Source organism: Coffea arabica, unplaced genomic scaffold (genome assembly GCF_036785885.1).
Source record: "Coffea arabica cultivar ET-39 unplaced genomic scaffold, Coffea Arabica ET-39 HiFi ptg000055l, whole genome shotgun sequence".
NCBI classification, from domain to species: Eukaryota; Viridiplantae; Streptophyta; class Magnoliopsida; order Gentianales; family Rubiaceae; genus Coffea; species Coffea arabica.
The window spans coordinates 18,912-38,957 of NW_027266201.1; the positions used below are offsets into that span (position 1 = coordinate 18,912).

The following is a 20,046-nucleotide window of genomic DNA, read 5'->3' on the forward strand; positions in this document are numbered from 1 at the left end:
GTTATACCACTGAAATAACACTAGAGGTTCCATTTCATCCAAGAACATTTACAACAAATCTTTGTAGCATTTTAAACTAGACACAAAAGACATTTCCATCAGCTAACACATATGAGCCGTGAAAATCTAGAAAGCCAGTGCCACTTTTTTCAACTTCTTAACATGTTTATAAGTTGGGCAAACAAGTATGCAGCCAACAAGACAAGATTTATTGCTACCAATATCTTAATATGCCCAAGCCAGCTCCAAATAGAACAGAGCACCGTATTTGCATCATTTCTTTGGATCATATGACTTGCTGCACCAACGTCTCCATCTACATTTCTCCTCAGCCATGGATTATAGTTTACTTCAGTAAATTCAGATCTTGCACCTTGCATAAATCTTGGGTTATAGTTCACCTCATTCTCTACAACATAATTTGGCAAAACCCACTTCAACCATCCATGCACACTACAATTATAATAAAGCCTTCCGGGGTTCTTTTGTGTTCGAGATACCATAATTGAAGCTATTTGACCACAACCACATCTTATGCTCTCAAAGCTCAAATTTTCAATATTTGAGCTATTGCTTGATGAAGCCATTCCTACAAAATAAAAGTCATATTATAAAAGTAAAAACATTAACAGCAACCAAACTCAATTAGAGTAGGCATTAAAGTAACAAAAAATATAATTCCTGCAAAATGTAATTAACCCTCATAAGATTTACTAAAAGCTAATCAATTAGGCTTATTGCTAACAACTACAAAAATATTACTCGTTGTTTTTACTTTGCAAATTATTTTTAAATTAAACTCTTCAATTTCATCTTATTAACAGACCATAAATCGTATAATTTTATAAACCCCAAACCTTGAGATATCCTAAATGTGGCCACGGAATAACAAAATACCAACAAAAGCAAATAAATTACACATAAATGAAAATTAATCTAAGAATGATAATGTCATAATTAAAGAACCCTTAAATTCCGTCTTAATTAGAGGCAACTCCATAAATTCTTAAATCCCAAACCCTAAACAATAACTCTTTCAATATTAACTCATCTTAACTCACCATTACATTATGATTCGGAACCAGCACATGCTTACCTGATGTAGCGGCAAGTTGATTTTTACGTAAGTAGCTTGATTCTCTCCAAGTTTTGTTGCTGTTGTTCTCTTGAAGTTTTTGCTCGTTAAACTTGGGGAAAATGGGCCCTCTTTTTGTCCAGATAAAGGTAGGCAATGGGGATGTGTTTTTCTTCTCAAGTCAAACGTGATTGGGATGTAAATTATATATTTTTAATGAAAAGGGTATTTTCGGAACTATAATTAATCTTCATTACAGCTGGATACAATAAATGGCAATTTCGTCATTCCAAGTTTTCTTTTTCCTGATGTCAAGTACAATGACTAACGTCTCTTAACAGTAGGGGGGTGATTGTTAAATGTCTGGTTATTCAAAGGGGTGGACTGTTATTTGGTCAAATCTCAGGGATCGATTCGTTATTTGGTCAAACCTCAAGGGAGGTAAATGTAATTAACCCATATATATATTTGAATTCTCGCAAATCAGTGGCCCTCCATTTGAATTTCCGTTGCAGTTATGATAAAAATCATCATGCATGCATGCCTGTCAAGTGTCATGTTGGTGATGTCCAATCCATTATCCAGCCAAGCCATACATAGGAGCATTTTGTTATAAGTAGTAGTAGTAGTATTTGCCTGCCATTTGGCACCAGTTCTCTCTTTTTTTTTTTTTTTTGGTTTATCAATCAATCAAAATTCAAAAGAAGCAAAGGGTTGGTGTCCGTACGATCCAATTAGCTACTGAACTCTCGGCTTTTGTTTTCTTGTGGGTATAAATTCTGAGCCTCAGATGGATGAGTTGTGCATTGATTGATCTCAACAAACCCCCCCAAAGACTAACAACAACACGTTTGGATTGGAGGTTTAAATTCGTGGGGTACGTTGCATTGCATATTTGCATTGCATTGCATTGATTGGGCAGTTTCTTTTGGGTGGATTAAGGACATAATAATAATGTTGGATTCAGCAAATGCATGTGAATTGTGATCCACAATTACAAAAAAGTTGGTTGCTTGCACCTTCTTTGCATGAAAATCCACCGAAAATGGTCATAACTCAATATTCACACACACACACACACACACACATATATTCACCCATCAATTACTCGATTCAAAATTTTTTCTCTCTCTCCTGAAAGTCGTAGTGATTTGTCCCGCAATAATTTGTCTCTAAACCATTTAATAAATCGCAATTTATCTTAGTACCAGTAGTCTTTTTTGAAGCAAAAGTCTTGCGTGGCCACTGACAGTAAGAATTACTAATTTGATTACTCGCGTGGCCCCCAAAAGCAATGATTTTTTCCTTTCTCCGTTTTACTAGTTTGATGAACGCTGTACTGGATGACTGACTGTTAGTAGTGGCATTTGCTACTTCTGGACACATTTTTTATTTCTCATAAAAAAAAAAAAGCTTGCACCCGCTGGTTTGCCCGAGAGGTTAAGGGGGAAGACTTAAGATCTTCTGCACATAAGTGCGCATGGGTTCGAACCCCATAGCCAGCAAATTCATTTTTGATTTATATTTCAGCCCTCAATTTCCAAAATAGCAAAATTCTCCAAAATCATTTTTTGACGTATCTCTCAACCTTCAATTTCCAACATGGAATTCTCATGCAAACTCAAATAGGGAACCCTCTGTCTAGGCCATAATTTTACAACATTTTGGAAAAACACTCTTCTTCAGGAAGTTGCATCTTCTTCGACTTAAATTCATATAGTGATGGATGGGTTCAGGGTTGTCTACTGGACACTTGTTAGAGAAATCATATGATGATCATTCCATCAATCATATTGAATAATAATGCAAGAAGCTAAAGTAATTAGGATTTACTCTCAAACCCCCTTACACGAAAAAAGGGGAAAAAATATAGGTTTGTTTCCAACATTATGCTTCCTCATTATTCTAATAGAGGAGGCCAAATTGCAAAAGTACCCAATCCCATAGAACCTTTTTTTTTTTTTGGTCGAATGGGAGGGTTTAAAGTCAAAATCTCCTATAATCCCTTGCTCTTTACCATCCAACCCAACTCTTTTCCTGAAACTCGGTTATAATATTGCTATCCAAACACAGGCAAAAATAATTTTTTTTTTCCATGTTAAACTAGTAAGACCAACTTTTGTTATGCTGCTTACGAATCATCGCAATTCTGAAGGTATTTAACTTGCATTGACAGAAACCAATTGTCACCCAAAATTTCCACAGAATGGCCGGCCCGTGTCATATTAGCCATTGCCTTTCCATGAATTGCAGCCCATCTCTCTTCCGAGTGGGCCTAATAGACGGTGTGCGTGCGTGGAGCCCAACTCTGTCGCCAGATCCAATCCTCCTCGAGCCCTCTTTCTTTAAAAAAACGAGTCCGCTTCGATTTAAGAATCCGGGTCCCCATTTTATTCGTACCATTCTAATGCTTTAAATTAGCGCTGGAGTTTTGAGCAAGAAAACTTGAATATATTCGCAGTTGCACGGTGAATTGCCAAATTTTTATCCCGCAATTATCTGCTCTCTGCAACAAAGAGGTAAGGAAAACGTAAATCTTGCTCTCCCTACTGTCATTGATCGCAATTAACTTTACGATTGGGCTGATTTCTTTATCCAATTCATGAGAAATTTTTAGTTTAGGTAATTTCTGTACTTTTAGCCGAATAAAGATGGACAAAGAGAGAAATCAAAGTTTGTTTATCTTTGATTTTCTGTTTGATTGCTCAAAAAGAAATTTTTTTGGTCGAAGGTGACAATGATGAAGATTGACTTCAGTGGACTTGAGCCGAATTCTTTGTTGAGGGGAAACCCTAATGAATTGCTGAGCGGGCTTTCGACTGCCCCAGAATTTCAGATTCCTAATACTAATGATGTAAGCCTTTTTAATAAGTATCTTTTGCTCTTTTGTTGTTGGGTTTTTCTTATTTTTAATTTAACAAAATCTGGTTGGATGTTGTGTCTAGTTTGATGGGTTTCAGAAAGAATCGGTTCAAATGGTTAAGCCAGCAAAGGGAACGACGACTTTGGCTTTCATTTTCAAAGAAGGTGTTATAGTAGCTGCTGACTCGCGTGCTAGCATGGGCGGTTATATATGTAAGTATCTGGATGTTTTGATTGAGCTGATGTTCTTGTGTTAAATGAGGTTGTAAGGTATAATTTGTGGTTGAATTCTATTATCCTTAGAGGGTGATTTTGAAAATTTACTGATACTGGTTGGTGCTGATCGCTATATTGTGATTGGTGATTGTATGCAACAATATTGGCTGTTTAATAGTTCGACATGTTCGTTTTAGAGTTCTGTTAAGAAAATACGTTAGGATGTTTTATTGTTTGCTGTTTAATAGTTTTGAGGTTGAGGCTTTTTTTTTTGGCTTCATAACGGCTTTATCTAGGCTGTAGCAAAGCATGGAAAATGTTTGAGTTTGAAATCTGTAATTTTCCTCGGATCTATGACTCCCGAGACTTATGTCATTAGCTATCTGAATGCCTTAAAAAGCAATATTTTGTCGTAACAGTACCATCTTATGATATTGGTTTTTAGGACAAATCAAATTTGACCATCCTAAAACTTCATTTGGTTGTGAGGCTTCTACATTTCTTAATTCTGCTAACCATCCATCAGCGTTTACCAAGTTGCATGTGAAAGGAGCGATTTTGCTGATGTAGTTTTCTGCTAAGGTCATTAGAAAGATGTATCTTGTAATTTGAGTGCAGTAAACTGGTAGACTAAACAACCTGCAGGTTGAAACTGCCTTGCGAGCATCCTTATGGTCATTTGTAAAGCTCCTCTAGCATCGTCTCATGTTGTGGATAAACATATATGAGAAGTGTAACTTGAATGAGGTGTGCAGTTGTATAAATTAAGGTGATCCAACAATGTAATTATAGTTCATTTTATGCTCTCTCTCTCTCTCTCTTACTTAGTTGAGCGTGTACCTTTCTTTTGAAACTTAGCACTATAACAAGGCTTTGCACTTAAGAACTTGCTCATAGATATCAGAATTCTTACAGAGTGTATGATTTCCTCATCCTAGCTAGTCAATAACTGTGGGCGTATGAAGCAACATGCCCCTGTGGAATGATCAACAGAGTTGCAGATAGTGCAGATCCTTGGGTTGGTCACTGTTTGTCGTACCTTGGGCTAGGCTAGTTCTGGATGTATGCTCTTGATACCTTTAGCTAGGGTGAATGCATTGAATGTTGGATGTACTCTTTTGTTGCTAGCATGTCTCTGTTGTTAGCATGTCTCTGTTGTGATCTTCTGCATTAGGGGCCCATATTGGAGAACCCAAGCGCAATTGCCCTTGTAGTAGCGCTGCTTGCCCTGGTTAGCATAGTTTGGTACCCATTTGAATGGCTGATATGTGTCATATTTGGATGTCACTTTTACCCAGATTCTTATATGTTGTGATGGACCTATATACCCCACCATTTCTTAATTAATGTGATGGACCGTATACTTTTGAAATGTAAACATAGCTTTCTCCTGAAGCTATTTCTGATGATGTTCATTTTTTGACAAATGAAAATTTTGCCATAACTAAACTTTGTCCACTGCATTCTGAAAATCTACAACTGTTGTATTAAAGATTGGAAAAGCTTGGCAAAAGAAGATGTTGCTTGTCATTAAACTTAGTTTTTGTCATACTTTTACCGAGCTCTTCAATTTGCTTATCATGCAAAATGATAAATATGCCATGAAAACTAAGCCACAGTGTTGATCCTGCAGCTTAATATCCTTTGGTGATTTTTAAAGAATAAAATTTGTATTAGCTATTAACCCTGTTTTAACTCACAGCATCACAATCTGTGAAGAAAATCATTGAAATTAATCCCTACATGCTGGGCACAATGGCTGGAGGTGCTGCTGACTGCCAGTTTTGGCACAGAAATTTGGGAATAAAGGTACTTTTACTATGCAGAACCCTCTCTTAGTGATACTATTATGTCTAGAGAGCAAGCGCTATGTTGTGTCCTCCTTTTTTCTGTTGGATCCATGCTGCTCAATGATGTTAAAGTACATGGATAGTGGTTATTCTTTTTTTTTTTCTTTAGTAGTATTTCAAGTAATAGTTGTAATCAAAATCTGGGTTAATATAGCTCTCTAGAATTATTGAGCATTCCCTAATCTGTTTGCTTGATTTAGTATTCAGGTAGAATCAGGTGATTAGGGACACTTAAAAGTTGGGATGAACGTTGGTCATCATGCTTGTTAACTGCCTCTGGACTTTACATGTTCCATGCATTAGATTATATATAAATGACCATATCAAAATTTAGGAGTTGGGGAAACAATAAATGAATGGAATCATGTTTACAGGGACAGAATAAGTCATGAAATTTTCCTCTAGATTATAAATTTTCTGCAAGATGGGTGCTAAATATAGAAAAATTGGACGATTAACAGGCAAAGATCTTATCTCGCTTCAGAATTAGTCAAGTAACGGTTCCTTTCTGCTAACTTTGCAACATTTCATCAATGTAATGTTTCGGGTCTGTCATTACACATTTTTCTTTGGAAGTTGGTTTGCATGTGCCTATTAAGCCCATCTGGAAAAGCAGAAAGCCTAGTAAAAAGTTAGTTACTTGTACATAATGCATTATCTGGCTATGGGAAGAAAATTGATCGGTAGTCTTGCATATTTCAGTGCCGCCTACATGAACTCGCAAACAAGAGAAGAATTTCTGTTACGGGGGCGTCAAAGTTGCTAGCCAACATACTGTACTCTTATCGTGGAATGGGGTTGTCTGTCGGAACAATGATTGCTGGGTGGGATGAAAAGGTACTGCTGGTTTTCTGCAGGGATTTGTCATGTATTTTGTATGCAGATATAGCATCAACTCTATGTTCTGACTGAGCATTCTTTATGTGTTTCTTTAGGGTCCTGGCCTATACTACGTGGACAGTGAAGGGGGACGGCTTAACGGAAACAGATTCTCTGTCGGATCTGGTTCACCATATGCTTATGGTGTTCTTGATAGTGGGTACGTTCTTTATATATTTTTCTGCTCCATCCAATCTTAGCAATTCTTTGTTGTTTCAGTGGGTCAGAAGTGAAGGCTGGGGTCTGCTTGCATCATTCTTTAAAATGCTTGCCTTTTTCGGGTGTTTCTAATTAAATAAAGCACGGGTGGTTGCTAATTTTCCTGAAACGTCTTTTCTCTTGGTCACTTATCTAGGTACCGCTTTGATATGTCGGTAGAAGAGGCTGCGGAGTTGGCCAGGCGTGCGATTTACCATGCTACATTCCGGGATGGTGCCAGTGGTGGTGTTGTCAGTGGTATGCTTCCTCTCTCCTCTGCTTGTAATCCGATTCTATACCTGAAAATTTGTCGGTCTGTTCTAGTCTTAAGCATGTTTTTTCTGTTGCTTTGTCTTTCTGGTTTTCAGTTTATCATGTGGGACCTGATGGGTGGAAGAAGCTCTCTGGCGACGATGTTGGGGAACTTCATTATGCATATTATCCAGTTGAGCCAACAGTTGAACATGAAATGGCAGAGGCATCATCTTCTTGAGATACTACGATATTTTGGGGGGGGGGGGGGTGGATTTTACCTTCATATATGTTCACAATTTGTACTTTGATATTAATCTTGCAAACAGTTCCCAGGAGACCTCCTTTATGGTTTTCTAGTTTCTTCGGACCGTAGGATTCAAGAAGGCTACATTTATTTTTCCAGATTTTGCTTCTTGCTGGTTCTGCTTTTGGTAAAAAATGTAGATTATTCGACAATCATTAACAGTTCGTTTGGTAGTTGGATTTATGACTTAACCATCAGTACCTTACGATTTGGTTGCAGTCTCTGGGTGCTAGATGCCGGATATGGTTTGTTTCAGTTGTTGTACTTGATGACAGATCTAAGAAGATAGGCGGGGAATTGAGCCCCGCGTGGCGGTTTGTGAATTTGCAGTGTCCTGGAAAGAAATGTGCAACAACAATAAAAGAGATTTGAGCTGTGTTGTCAGAGTTGCGGGATATTCAATTTGACACCATTCTCAGCTATGGAGGGAGGAAAGTGAAAGGAGGTGGTGGAGCAGGCCGTCAGAGTCTAGTAAATTACGAGATCGGAGGCTGTCATTTGAACTGATAGAACCCAATAGTTGAACTTGTCCATTTCCGTTGGAGGCTTTTGATGTTATATATCTGTCTACTATAGGAAACGAGGAAGGAAAGGAAAGGAAAAGAAAGAGGTATTTCGTCGGTTTATATTGCACGCGATGGGATGCAGCAAGGGGGGAGTTGGGAATGTAACTTGTTTGCAATAATTAGTAGTACATGTCTTTTGCTTGAAGCACCAGTCGCGTCCGAAAACCTTGCTCGTTTTTCCTTTTCAGGGTAAGGGTATGAGTCGTATGACCAAGACCAACCTCATACAAAACAAAAAATAAAAAGAAGAAGAAGACGAGGATGTGGACTTGGCTTTGTGGATATGGCACAGGGATTAGTGTCGGATCATGATTTACCCCGAAAAAAGTAGAATTTATATGGGTAGTGCTTCCGTTAACTTTGCTTCCTAGACAATTTTATGGAGTGTTTGACTAAATAGAATTTGGGTAATGTGTGAGGAGGGGCGGGGCCTGCAGAGACTGCTGAACAACTTCAAACAACAAAGTAGTCGATGGATGATTCGTAGGTGGGGGGAGTGGGTTTAGAAATCCCTTCACTGCAAAGCATCATCTTTTCTTTTTCTTTTTCTTTTATGTGTGTGTGGGTGGGTGTTTGTGTTCAAATAGCATCTTGAGTTGGTGCTTCCGTTCATCCTATTATTATTATTGTCTCCCAAAAGCATTTTCTGTCATTTGCGGCTTAGCAAAGTTGCGGCCCTGAAAAGCGCACAGCCGCCCTGCTACTGCTATAAATAATCATCAATCTGTTGAGTTGATGCTTATGATAAATTGAGGGATAATCCACTTCCCCCTTGTACCAAACCAAACGTCACTTTCTCGGACGGGAAAAACAACCGACGAGTTTAGAAGCTACTAGTATAATATATAGTTCCCGTCCGAATGAAACATTTGATCCACAAAAAAGAAAAAAAAAAAAAAAAGGGGATTGGATATGCAGCAGCATGTTGTTGTAGTACATGTAATACATGAATCTGTCGTCTGCTTAGAAAATCCAATCAGCTCTCCGCAAATGTGGAGTTGATGGCGTCAATCAGCAGCACAATGGATGAACTTCATGAAACCAACCAGGTGCAGGTGCAGGTTCAGGTTCAGGTTCAGTAATCGATCGTCTAGGGTGACGACTCACGGACCAATCATCATTATTATTATTAATCAACCGATTCCGTTCTCTCTCTCTTTTTTTTTTTTTTTTTTTTTCCTTCCAACAAATGTGGGTCCGATGATAGCTTCAGCTAATATATATATATATATATATAAATATATATATTTTTTATATAATTTTATAAATCTGTGCCTGAAATCAATTGTCCGATTGGAGGCGCAGCAGCATTAGCATCACGTGCAGATCAGCAGACGGGAGGTACAGGTACTACCCTTGAGTGATGTACTGCTGCTGTCTGGAGAAATGTACGCAGAGAAGAAACAAACGACGTAGGGAGCTGGGATTTAAAACATTATTATTATTAATTGGTTTGTGTTTTGTTAGCTTCTAAGCATGTTCTCATGATTGAGAGGAAGATGTATACATAATAATAATGGATAATCAATCATGAATATCTCCACCAAAGCCAATTTGTATCCGCGTAATAATAAATAATAATCATCATAGAGTGATGCATTTGTTACTCGTACTCGTCATGGAGAATCAAGCAGTAGTAGCAGCATTAATCAACAAAGTAATACTCTAATATTTGAATTTTAAATTTTCAAATTTCAGTTTCACCGCGCTTTAAAAAAACACGTGAATTTTAGCTAACGTCATTAAGCTTAGGTTGAAGTAAAAACCTATTTATTTAATGATGGATCATCGTTTCCTTTAATGCCATGGAATATCAGCATTATTGTTGCTTTATGCCAGTTTTGATTGATTTGTCAAGCTACTGCATTCAACCACAATAATACTCCCTCCGTCCCATTTTGATAGTCCTGTTTCTTTTTTCACACAGTTTAAGAAAAAGTAGTTAACTTTGTTGGAAAAGTAAATTTAGATTGCTATTTCCTAAAATGCCCTCACATTAAATATGGGTACAATTTCATGGGAACTTGAATTGATGGTAAAAAGAAGAATCAACTCTCGTTAAATAGGATAGGTTTATAATATATTGTATCTACACGTACCGGTAACATTTTCCTTGAATACATTTGTTAAACATATAGAGTATATATCTGTCGTATGTATCGGTGTATATACAGTAGTTTTACTCATATTATTATTAGCACGGTAAACACACACGTCGCTATGACTCAGTTTGACCAAATTGTATGAACTGAAACACAGGGGGGTTTAAAAAAAAAAAAAAAGGAACAAACCGCTAGGGGGTTATACTTATATTACACACGATGGTAAGACTTTCGCTTGAAGTTTTAGGAGTTATTTTGTGGGTAAAAGTCAATGTCCCAATCCCAACAAAGAAGACATCCACATGAAATGAGAGTAGATTGCATCGCCATCATTATTTTGTTTCTTTATTACAGTAGTATTTACTAAGCTCCCCACCTCCAGTATACAGCTTTTCCCCATCATAAAAAAAAAAAAAAAGCCATCTTGCTTTCCTTCTACTACTCCCTCTATCTCTTGGCGGGAGCTGGACCCACCAATCAAAACCCCTCCTCTCCCCCCCGCCCTCTACTCTCTTCCTTTTACTCTCTCTCTCTCACTCATAAATACCTCAACTACTTCCCCCACCCCCCCACGCCTCCTCTCTCATTTCCCACCACCGCCACGGCCCACCTACTCCTCCCTCTACAGTGCTACTAAAGCATTCCCAACCCCGAAGAACAAAAGAGTTAAACAAGAAAACAAAAAAGAAAGGGAGCAGCATTTTGCTTGAACTTAATTGCATTTGTACAACTCTGCCATGCTTTGGTCTGACAGTTAAAAGTTAAACATAAGTCCTACCTCGAAAACAGAGAAGATTTCACAATGCCGGTTTTGAGAATTTTTTTATTAATTGTGATTTCTGTTGTATTTCATGTCGTCTTACAACTTAAGCGGGCGAATTCTCTAACCGCCGATGGGCTTTCCCTCTTGTCCCTCAAGTCCGCCATCGACGGCGGCGGTTCCGCATTAACTGACTGGAACGAGGACGACGCCACGCCATGTCACTGGACTGGAATTTCGTGTATGAACATTTCCGGCTCCAATGATCCTCGTGTCGTCGGAATCACCGTCTCCGGCAAGAATCTCCGTGGCTACATTCCCTCCGAGCTCGGCACGCTTATTTATCTCCGTCGCCTTAATCTTCACGGCAACAACTTCTACGGTTCCATCCCTGACCAGCTCTTCAACGCCTCCTCGCTCCACAGCTTGTTTCTTTACGGTAACAACCTCTCCGGGCCGCTGCCTCCCTCGATTTGCAATCTCCCTCGTCTCCAGAACCTTGATCTTTCCAACAATTCTCTCTCGGAAGCCCTCCCGAAGGAGCTCCGGAGCTGCAGGCAGTTGCAGCGATTAATTCTAGCCAGAAATAGGTTTTCCGGCGACATTCCGGCGGGGATCTTCCCGGAGCTCGCTAACTTAGAGCAGCTTGATCTCTCATCCAACTCATTCACCGGTTCGATCCCGGAAGACATTGGAGAATTGAAATCGTTAACCGGGACCTTGAACCTTTCCTTTAATCAGTTTACTGGGGACATCCCCAAGTCTTTGGGTGATTTACCGCTCACGGTTAGTTTTGATCTTAGGAATAATAATTTAAGTGGTGGAATTCCCCAAACGGGGTCGTTTGCTAATCAGGGTCCGACCGCATTTCTCAATAATCCAATGTTATGTGGATTTCCTCTGCAAAAAACATGTAGGAACAGTTCAAATAATCCTCCAGGGGTCCAGTCGTCTTCACGGGATAATGAGGGGGTGGATTCGCATAAAGGGCTAAAACCGGGGTTGATCATACTGATCGCAGTGGCCGATGCCATAGGAGTGGCATTTGTAGGACTGGTGATCGTGTATTTGTATTGGAGGAGGAAAGACTCCGGTGGCTGTAGCTGTACCGGGAAAGTGAAGTTTGGTGGGAATGAGAAGAGGAAGCTGTGTGCTTTCCCTTGTGTAGGTGCATTTCCGAGTAATGACTCAGAAATTCAGTCGGAGAAGGGGGTTGATGGTGGTGGAAGTGGTGCTAATGGGAGTGAGGGGGATCTTGTTGCTATAGACAAGGGCTTTAATTTTGAGCTTGATGAGCTGTTGAGGGCGTCGGCTTACGTGTTGGGAAAGAGTGGGCTGGGGATAGTGTACAAGGTTGTGCTGGGGAGTGGCGTGCCAGTGGCAGTGAGGAGGCTGGGCGAGGGTGGTGAACAGAGGTACAAGGAATTTGTGGCGGAGATTCAGGCTATTGGAAGGGTGAAGCATCCAAACATCGTCAGATTGAGGGCTTATTACTGGGCTCCGGACGAGAAGCTTCTTATCAGCGACTTCATTTCGAATGGCAACTTGGCTTCTGCTCTTCATGGTATGCTCTCCGACTCTTGCTATGCTTCATTTGGCTGCTGCTTGTTGCTTGGATGGGTTTTTCATTTGCACGTGTTTTGCTTTATTTAAAGACAAATTTAGCTAAATTGAATCTGGAAAATAGAAGATACGATTTCATAAATGATTCTACTTGGAAATTAGGGAACCAACAATGCTGTAGCTGCTAAAATTTTTGTCGAGATTCTCTTCAAATCGCAAGACGGGAGTAGGGTGTATATTGATTTAAATGCATATGAATTACTTTGGAACCGTGTTAGAACAGTTGCAATCTTTCTAAACGAAAAAGATGATTCTCTGTGATTCTCCTTCTGATGTTGGTCTCGTACTAGAAAATTGGCCGACTTTCCTGCTAGATCTTAGAGGATTTATTTGGCCTTGCATTGGCGTGAGCACTGTAGTGGCAATAAAATATTTCATAATGGTGAACCTCATACGTAGTTGAAAACTAGGTGGAGCCATCATGCCCTTTTATGGACCAAAACCATTGGCGAAGCAGTGGATCTAGGACGACGTAATCCAATGTGGTTCTAGCAAATTATCATTGCAAAACTTTGTATTAATTTCAATAATCTTGGTGTCATCTGAAGTGACATTCTGGCATAAACTTTATTAATGCATACTTGGCAACTGCTACTATTGAATATTCTGGATCTTCAGTTCTTTCGAAGTTGTCACCTTCCCTCTTTCCTTTGCTGCTCACTTCTGTCTGCCTATGGTAAGGTAAGAGATGAATCTGACAACATAATTTGGGTCAAGAAGATCTCGTATTAACATCTGCATGTCGCATCATATTAGTTAAGTTGGTTGATTGTTTGATTGAAGATGCGTAACATGGATGATGCAGGGAGAACAGGTCAGGCGTCATCTAGCTTATCATGGGGAACCAGGCTGAAAATTGCTAAAGGAACAGCGAGGGGCTTAGCGTATCTTCACGAATGTAGCCCCAGAAAATTTGTCCATGGAGACATAAAGCCCTCTAATATTCTCCTTGACAATGATTTTCAAGCTTGCATTTCTGATTTCGGCCTGAACCGCCTGATCAACATCACGGGCAACAATCCTTCATTCTCTGGTGGATTTATAGGTGGGGCTCTTCCATATTTAAAATCAGCTCAACCCGAGCGACCCAACAATTACCAATCACCGGAAGCTCGGATCCCTGGCAACCGACCTACCCAAAAGTGGGATGTCTACTCATTTGGAGTTGTCTTGCTCGAGTTGCTGACGGGGAAGTCTCCCGAGCTCTCGTCTCCTACGACATCCACTTCTACGGAGATCCCAGACCTAGTAAGGTGGGTGAGGAAGGGATTTGAAGAGGAAAACCCACTATCAGACGTGGTAGACCCAATGTTGCTTAAAGAAGTACACGCAAAGAAGGAAGTACTTGCAGCGTTTCATGTGGCGCTTGCATGCACGGAGGCAGACCCTGAGGTTCGACCAAGGATGAAGACTATTTCTGAGAATCTTGAGAAGATTTGAACATAGAAGGAAGTGCAATTTTCAGCAGACGTAATCGATGAGGGAACTCTTCAATTCCGGACATTTTAAGATGGCCAAATGCATCAGCATTTTTCATCTAGGCAAATTTTGTACGTTTTCCATTAAGCATTCATAGTCTATATAATATAGCCCTCTACATTCCCAGGAAATTCTCGTCATTTACGCTTCTCACAAAATGGGTACATAAATTCCTGGTTGTTTCAACATTTCTCTTTTGTGCTGTGTAGTTATAGTTTCGTTTGTTATTTTAGTAATACACCCAGTAATCAGAAGGTTAGCGTAGCTAAATTTGTTATTCATGTTTCTTTCTTTTCTCTTAATTAGTAGGCTCCTGTAATAAAGGATATCCATAATCTTGTCTCCCTCGCCATCATTCATCATCATCATCATCATCATCATGTTGGCCTGTAATTCTGTGTTTATCCACTCCCGACTGTTCCTGTCTGTGCCAGCGAATGACCTTAACCTCATCCTACATTGACTGCCAAAATGTGGTGGTTGGGGGGAATTATGGATAAGATCTGGTAAATTGAATATCATCGTCATCAGCTTTTACAGAAGGAAAACACGTATTACTTACAAACAAAGCATATGCTCGGAAATTGAGAGTTGATACGCAGGAGTCTCAACTCCTATTATTCACACACAACTCGCACTAACGCAAAGCTACCATGATGATCGTGTCAAAGTGGGCTTTGAGGCCGTGCAAGGCTTAGTTAGGTAGCCTTCAAAGTATTTGCAATGTCAATTACAAATCGGAACTTGACATCACCCTTTGCTAGACGCTCCATTGCAGTGTTCACATACTCCATTGGTATAATCTCAACATCTGCAGTTATTTTGTTATTCGCAGCAAAATCAATCATCTCTTGCGTCTCCGCGATGCCGCCAATGGCACTCCCTCCCACCACCTTCCTGCTCGAAAGCAAGAGAGAGGCTGGAATTTCAAGCGGCTTGTTGGGGATACCAAGCAGGACAAGAACGCCCTGTGACTTCAATAAACCAATCAATGGTCCGAGATCGTGAACCGCCGAGACCGTGTCAATGATCCCATCCAATGTCTCCATACCAGCCTGCATTTTGTCTTTGTCATGGCTAACCAGAAAGGCATCTGCCTGAAGACGTACAATGGCGTCATCCTTCTTGCTAGGACTCGTACTGATCACAGTCACTTTAGCACCAAATGCCTTGGCAAACTTCACGGCCACATGGCCTAGCCCGCCTAGACCCACCACTCCAATGTGCATCCCTGGACCGTCTAGCCCAAAATATTTCAGGGCACTGTAGGTTGTGATCCCGGAACAGAGGAGAGGCGCTCCAGAATCAAGAGGCAAATTTTCAGGCCAACGAATCACAAAGTTTTCGTCAGCAACCATGATATTGGAGTAGCCTCCATATGTTGGAGTCCCATCATGGTATGTTGAATTATAAGTGAGTATCATTTTAGGACAGTAGTTTTCAAGGTCGTTGGCACAGCTGGGGCAAGAATGACACGAACCAACCATGCATCCAACGCCAACTTTATCTCCAACTTTGAATTTCTCCACTTTGCTACCAACTTCTGTGACTACTCCCACGATTTCATGGCCTGGGACCATTGGATAACTGGAAATACCCCACTCGTTCTTCAGGGTGTGAAGATCGGTGTGACAAATTCCACAGTACAGCACCCTGAACATAACATCGTTTTCACCCGTCGCTCTCCTGGAGAACTTGAACGGAGAGAGGAAGCCAGATTCATCTCTGGCTGCCCAACCGAAGGCCTTGACTGGGTGTTCAGTTTTTGCAGCAAGCTCTCTAGAGTTGTCGGAAGGACTCTCCCTGAAGCCAATATAACTCATGACTCTTCTCCAAATGCATTTCAAGATATCGATCAAGCTTCCAGTGAAATCCATGGCCATTTCCCACTGCACAGTCAACAATACATGAGATGACGTGATCAATATATAAATAAATGTTCATGGACTAGTATTTGGGATGCTTCTTACGCCTGAATTTTCCTTCTCTGTCGGTAATCTGTATCAGGTGACAAATAAATCGCGCTTGCAAACGCTAGTCGTCGTTCGTTTTACTGCGTTATGAATCTATTATAATTGGATAGAAGCAAAAAGATACTACTGTGCACGTATGGCGAATTTACCTTACGCAACATAATGCAGAAAATTAAAATGACAGAGATTGTGGCACCTTAATTAGTGCTTTGAAATTATTAAGCCAAGCCTCCGTTGAATAACAAAATCATTAATGCAAGAACGTTTAATGAGCACAAATGACGACGACAGGAGCAATTAAAACATGAATCGCGAATCTGCTTGAAGCGCATGCGCATGAGGTTTCAATAATTTTTGCAGACCTATAAATGTGTGATCAAAAACATGAACTCGAAGGGAATGTCAAAATCCTTACCTGACTTTGGCAGTAAATGCTTGTGTTGAGACACAAAAGAAGAATTGATCCGTCTCTCTCTCTCTCTCTCACTCGTGAATGTAGGCACAATTAGTAGTATTGTAATGGTAAATGAAGTGGCTAAAAAGTAAAAATCACATATAGTATAGTATATTCTTTCTTGAACTTGAGAGTTAGACAAAGAATAAAAGAGTGGGTGAAAGTGTTCCAGGGATGACGAGCAAGGAAAGCAAGGTACATGCTCAAATACTCCCATCTTTTTATAAAGCAAACCCACCCAGAAAATTAGAAAGGATTTAGAAATTGTAGTTGGAATTAGTGCTTAAATTTCACAAAACAACACTGTACTGTTGTCGGATTTATGACATATATGCAAAAATTACACGATTAGTGTAGGCAAAATTACTTCAAAAATAAACGCATAAAACTTGTACAGAAAAAAAAAAAAAAAAAAAAAAAGGACTCGTCGCGTGAGGCCCATCTTGATTAGTTTCGGCTTCTGGGTCTCCTTTCACGAAGCCCATATGTACTTCGCCGCGTGAGGCTAAAGCCCATGAGACAAGGCTTTGTTTAGTCCATAATGCTGCCTGCGTTAACAATATAGATCGGCATTTTGGTAAAAGTCTTTGGGCCGACGTAGCCTTAGAAAATGTGCAGCAGAACACCACGAGACTCCTGCTGAAAATCCCTAGCTGCACTAGGCCACTTCTTCTTCTGCTGAAAAACCCTAGCAGGAGCATATTCCCATCCGTTTCCCCCACGCTGAAAAGATGGTTCGCCTCTCTCCTCCTCTCAGCTTCTCCCTGCTTTAGTCCTTATAACAATTTGCGTTATTATCAGTTTCGTCTTTGGTTTTGATTTTTCATGTCAAAATGCTCGAATTATAACAACTTTTTGGTGTTTTCGGTGTGCTCTGTCAGGTGAAGTACTCAAGGGAGCCCGATAACCCTACCAAGTGTAATTGCTTTTTTCCTCCCTCCCTTTTTTTTTTTTTTTGGTTTTAAACTAGATTTTGATTTGTTTTTTCATTCTTAGATTTGTTTCAAAATTTTTTATCATCGATTTTTTAGGCTTTTGTGCTAATTTTGTTAAAAGTTTATAAAATGCAGCCTGCAAAGCTAGGGGATCTGATCTCCGTGTTCATTTCAAGGTATCGATTGCTCTCTCTCTCTCTCTCTCATCACTTAAACAAATGGATGCTTTGATCTACTTTTTTGAAGGCCATTTAGTTCTTTTCCTGCTCTGTATGTATGCTCTTTTTTGGCTATTTAAGTTTTTGATTGGACTTGTCGGTAGTGTAACCTGATGAAAAAAGCAGGGGCCTGTTGCCGTTTAATGTGAACGGGTCTCTCGTAAACTTCAGGGAAATAAAACTTGGCATTGTTATTGGGTGAACCTCTTGAGCTTCATGATGGACGGTTCAGTAAACGATGATACATTCTGATTATATAGTCATCTTTCTTTGATTATTAGAACAAACCAAGGAAAACTTGTGTTTTCTAATGGGATTTTGTGGGCTTCAGACTAGCTTGTCTGTCATGGATGTTTTAGTATTAATTTCTTAAATTGATAAACGGTTGCAACCTTATTTACCTCCCTCAATTTTGAAGTAAAGAAAAGCTGACAGAATGGGAACTTTCTGTCCGTTGGTATGTGGGGCTGATAATTGTTTAGTAAATGACAAAGTCTTCATACCTTTCAACCTAACATACTTTTATGATTCATTTCGATGTGGGTTGGGGTTTTAGTATCCACATCTTACGGTTATGGAAAGCAGGGATTGTGTGTATCGACATTGTGCTAATTTGTGATTGCACTTTGCTCGAAAGAGTTCTCTGCAATATCTTTTTTTGGGAAGATGGGCAGTTGTATTTCGTTATCTTGTTGAAAACCTTCAACAATCATCTTCCCGACATTTTTATATATCCATCTTGCTAATCAGTCTGATGTACGAGGACAAGAAATAAGCTTCATGTCTTTATGAGCTTTTCTGATCCTTGGTAAACATCTGTTGCCTTCAGAAGTTCCTGGGAGAGGGAGATATCGTTGATTAAGTTTTCAGTGAATACTAGTGAGAATGGTTGATAATTTCTGGTGGGCACTTGAAAGTTGTAACTAATTCTGCTGGGTCTTTCTTTGTTGTTGTATCCACTATTATGCTGTATGTTCCTTTTACTACAACTTTTATTTCTGCTTTGTCATTGCTTTTGTTTGGGGCCTAGAGATGTGAATCTTAGTTCTTGTAGTATTAGAGTTGTTACCTTGCTAGGGTTGTTTGTGTTTTTTCTCCTTGGAACGGTGCATAATTTATAATGTAAGATCTGCTATATGCTTCAATGGTGCTGCTTTGTTATTTGGTCCGAATTCTTAGCTAGTTTTTGTCCAAGCATACAATCTGACAGTGTGTGTGTGCTCTCTTCTTTAACAGAACACAAGGGAAACAGCGCACGCGATCAGGAAGCTGCCTTTAGCCAAGGCTAAGAGGTACTTGGAGGATGTTTTGGCCCATAAACAGGCAATTCCTTTTACACGTTTCTGTGGAGGTGTTGGCCGTACTGCTCAGGCCAAGAATAGGCATTCAAATGGACAGGGTCGCTGGCCTGTTAAATCTGCTGGATTCATTTTGGATTTGCTCAAGAATGCTGAAAGCAATGCAGAGGTTTGTCCGTGCTCCCAGAAGTTATAATCTAATATTCGTTGTTTTGTACAACTTTGACAGCAGTTATTTTATCCTGCAGGTGAAAGGCTTGGATGTGGATTCACTTTTCATTTCTCACATTCAGGTGAATCAAGCACAAAAACAAAGACGCCGCACATATCGTGCCCATGGAAGAATAAACCGTATGTCTGATCGATGACTTTTTTTCAGTTTTCTGTTCTGTGCATTATGTCCATTAACTTTAATATATGATCTTTTTGGCCAGCCTACATGTCTTCCCCCTGCCATATTGAGTTGATTTTGTCTGAGAAGGAAGAGTCTGTGAAAAAGGAGGTAATACATATGTAGTTATATCTTTCAGCTATCTGTCAATCTGGTTGATATCCAGAAAGGTATCATTTTAAATTTCTGGGGCGCTTCTCTTTGTGTCTAAATTTTTTTCTTATATTTTGCAGCCTGAATCGCAGTTGGCCACAAGTAAATCTAGGAAGGCTTAAGCTTTATGTAATGGTGCTTTCATTGGCAATGCTTTTAGCCGATTCTACAAATTTTGAGGCATATTGTTACTTAATGCTATTGGAAGTTGCAGACAAGTTTTGCTAGTGCTTAAATTCAAAAAGTTCATTCAAAGACATACTTTGACTTGTAGAGACAGCTTTTTGTTCTTCTTAAATGTCGTGTGGCTTCTTTTTGGTTGGATGTTATGGTAGTGTTGGATTATTTATCAAGCTGCACTTACTGGCCGTCTCTATTATGCTGTCATTCTTCGAGCCGGCCTTCTCACAGTGCCTTTTTATCTTCAAAATTTTTCTTGGGACTAACGATGAACA

General features: G+C 39.8%; 4 protein-coding genes, 1 long non-coding RNA gene and 3 other non-coding genes across 9 annotated transcripts; 6 read left to right on the plus strand and 2 right to left on the minus strand.

The window, feature by feature from the left end:
* Position 1: 1 nt before the first annotated feature.
* Positions 2–1,375, minus strand: LOC140032780 (uncharacterized). The gene is made up of 2 exons (XR_011836674.1): positions 1,097–1,375; positions 2–589 (listed from the first exon to the last, which is right to left on the minus strand). It is a non-coding gene; the product is annotated as an uncharacterized lncRNA (long non-coding RNA).
* A 1,122-nt stretch (positions 1,376–2,497) lies between these two features.
* On the plus strand, positions 2,498–2,580 carry TRNAL-UAA (transfer RNA leucine (anticodon UAA)). Its single transcript has one exon. It is a non-coding gene; the product is annotated as a tRNA-Leu (tRNA).
* An 872-nt stretch (positions 2,581–3,452) lies between these two features.
* Positions 3,453–7,857, plus strand: LOC113719639 (proteasome subunit beta type-5-B-like). Its single transcript, XM_027244891.2, has 8 exons — positions 3,453–3,594; positions 3,807–3,929; positions 4,021–4,150; positions 5,856–5,962; positions 6,706–6,840; positions 6,939–7,042; positions 7,238–7,338; positions 7,449–7,857. Exons 2-8 carry the CDS (start codon positions 3,813–3,815, stop codon positions 7,571–7,573), a joined length of 819 nt encoding a protein of 272 aa, XP_027100692.1. The 5' UTR covers positions 3,453–3,594; positions 3,807–3,812; the 3' UTR covers positions 7,574–7,857.
* Positions 7,858–10,831: 2,974 nt separating this feature from the next.
* On the plus strand, positions 10,832–14,521 carry LOC113719250 (receptor protein kinase-like protein ZAR1). The gene is made up of 2 exons (XM_027244415.2): positions 10,832–12,631; positions 13,496–14,521. Exons 1-2 carry the CDS (start codon positions 11,110–11,112, stop codon positions 14,128–14,130), a joined length of 2,157 nt encoding a protein of 718 aa, XP_027100216.1. The 5' UTR covers positions 10,832–11,109; the 3' UTR covers positions 14,131–14,521.
* Positions 14,522–14,659: 138 nt separating this feature from the next.
* On the minus strand, positions 14,660–16,661 carry LOC113719251 (8-hydroxygeraniol dehydrogenase-like). 2 transcript variants are annotated; one of them, XM_027244417.2, is made up of 3 exons: positions 16,558–16,646; positions 16,140–16,222; positions 14,660–16,058 (listed from the first exon to the last, which is right to left on the minus strand). In XM_027244417.2, the coding sequence occupies exon 3, from the start codon at positions 16,050–16,052 to the stop codon at positions 14,868–14,870; it is 1,185 nt and encodes a 394-aa protein (XP_027100218.1). In that variant the 5' UTR covers positions 16,053–16,058; positions 16,140–16,222; positions 16,558–16,646; the 3' UTR covers positions 14,660–14,867. The 2 variants fall into 2 exon arrangements, with proteins under 2 accessions (XP_027100218.1, XP_027100217.1); XM_027244416.2 differs by lacking the exon at positions 16,140–16,222 and having other exon boundaries at positions 16,558–16,661.
* Positions 16,662–17,185: 524 nt separating this feature from the next.
* Positions 17,186–19,915, plus strand: LOC113718654 (large ribosomal subunit protein uL22y-like). Its single transcript, XM_072073547.1, has 7 exons — positions 17,186–17,330; positions 17,478–17,514; positions 17,667–17,707; positions 18,986–19,216; positions 19,296–19,398; positions 19,482–19,549; positions 19,672–19,915. Exons 1-7 carry the CDS (start codon positions 17,328–17,330, stop codon positions 19,711–19,713), a joined length of 525 nt encoding a protein of 174 aa, XP_071929648.1. The 5' UTR covers positions 17,186–17,327; the 3' UTR covers positions 19,714–19,915.
* LOC113719767 (small nucleolar RNA snoR74) lies at positions 17,866–17,998 on the plus strand. Its single transcript, XR_003455021.2, has one exon. It is a non-coding gene; the product is annotated as a small nucleolar RNA snoR74 (small nucleolar RNA).
* LOC113719769 (small nucleolar RNA snoR135) lies at positions 18,328–18,475 on the plus strand. Its single transcript, XR_003455023.1, has one exon. It is a non-coding gene; the product is annotated as a small nucleolar RNA snoR135 (small nucleolar RNA).
* Positions 19,916–20,046: the final 131 nt, after the last annotated feature.

Excerpts from the sequence above, each read along its gene's own strand:
- LOC113719639 (XM_027244891.2), top strand. The coding sequence starts at position 3,813 with ATGATGAAGATTGACTTCAGTGGACTTGAGCCGAATTCTTTGTTGAGG. Across the intron at positions 6,841-6,938 it reads TTGCTGGGTGGGATGAAAAG|GGTCCTGGCCTATACTACGT; the intron begins GTACTGCTGGTT and ends GTGTTTCTTTAG. Across the intron at positions 7,339-7,448 it reads CAGTGGTGGTGTTGTCAGTG|TTTATCATGTGGGACCTGAT; the intron begins GTATGCTTCCTC and ends TCTGGTTTTCAG.
- LOC113719250 (XM_027244415.2), top strand. The coding sequence starts at position 11,110 with ATGCCGGTTTTGAGAATTTTTTTATTAATTGTGATTTCTGTTGTATTT. Across the intron at positions 12,632-13,495 it reads CTTGGCTTCTGCTCTTCATG|GGAGAACAGGTCAGGCGTCA; the intron begins GTATGCTCTCCG and ends TGGATGATGCAG.
- LOC113719251 (XM_027244416.2), bottom strand. The coding sequence starts at position 16,052 with ATGGCCATGGATTTCACTGGAAGCTTGATCGATATCTTGAAATGCATT.
- LOC113718654 (XM_072073547.1), top strand. Across the intron at positions 17,515-17,666 it reads GCCCGATAACCCTACCAAGT|CCTGCAAAGCTAGGGGATCT; the intron begins GTAATTGCTTTT and ends TATAAAATGCAG. Across the intron at positions 19,399-19,481 it reads TGCCCATGGAAGAATAAACC|CCTACATGTCTTCCCCCTGC; the intron begins GTATGTCTGATC and ends CTTTTTGGCCAG.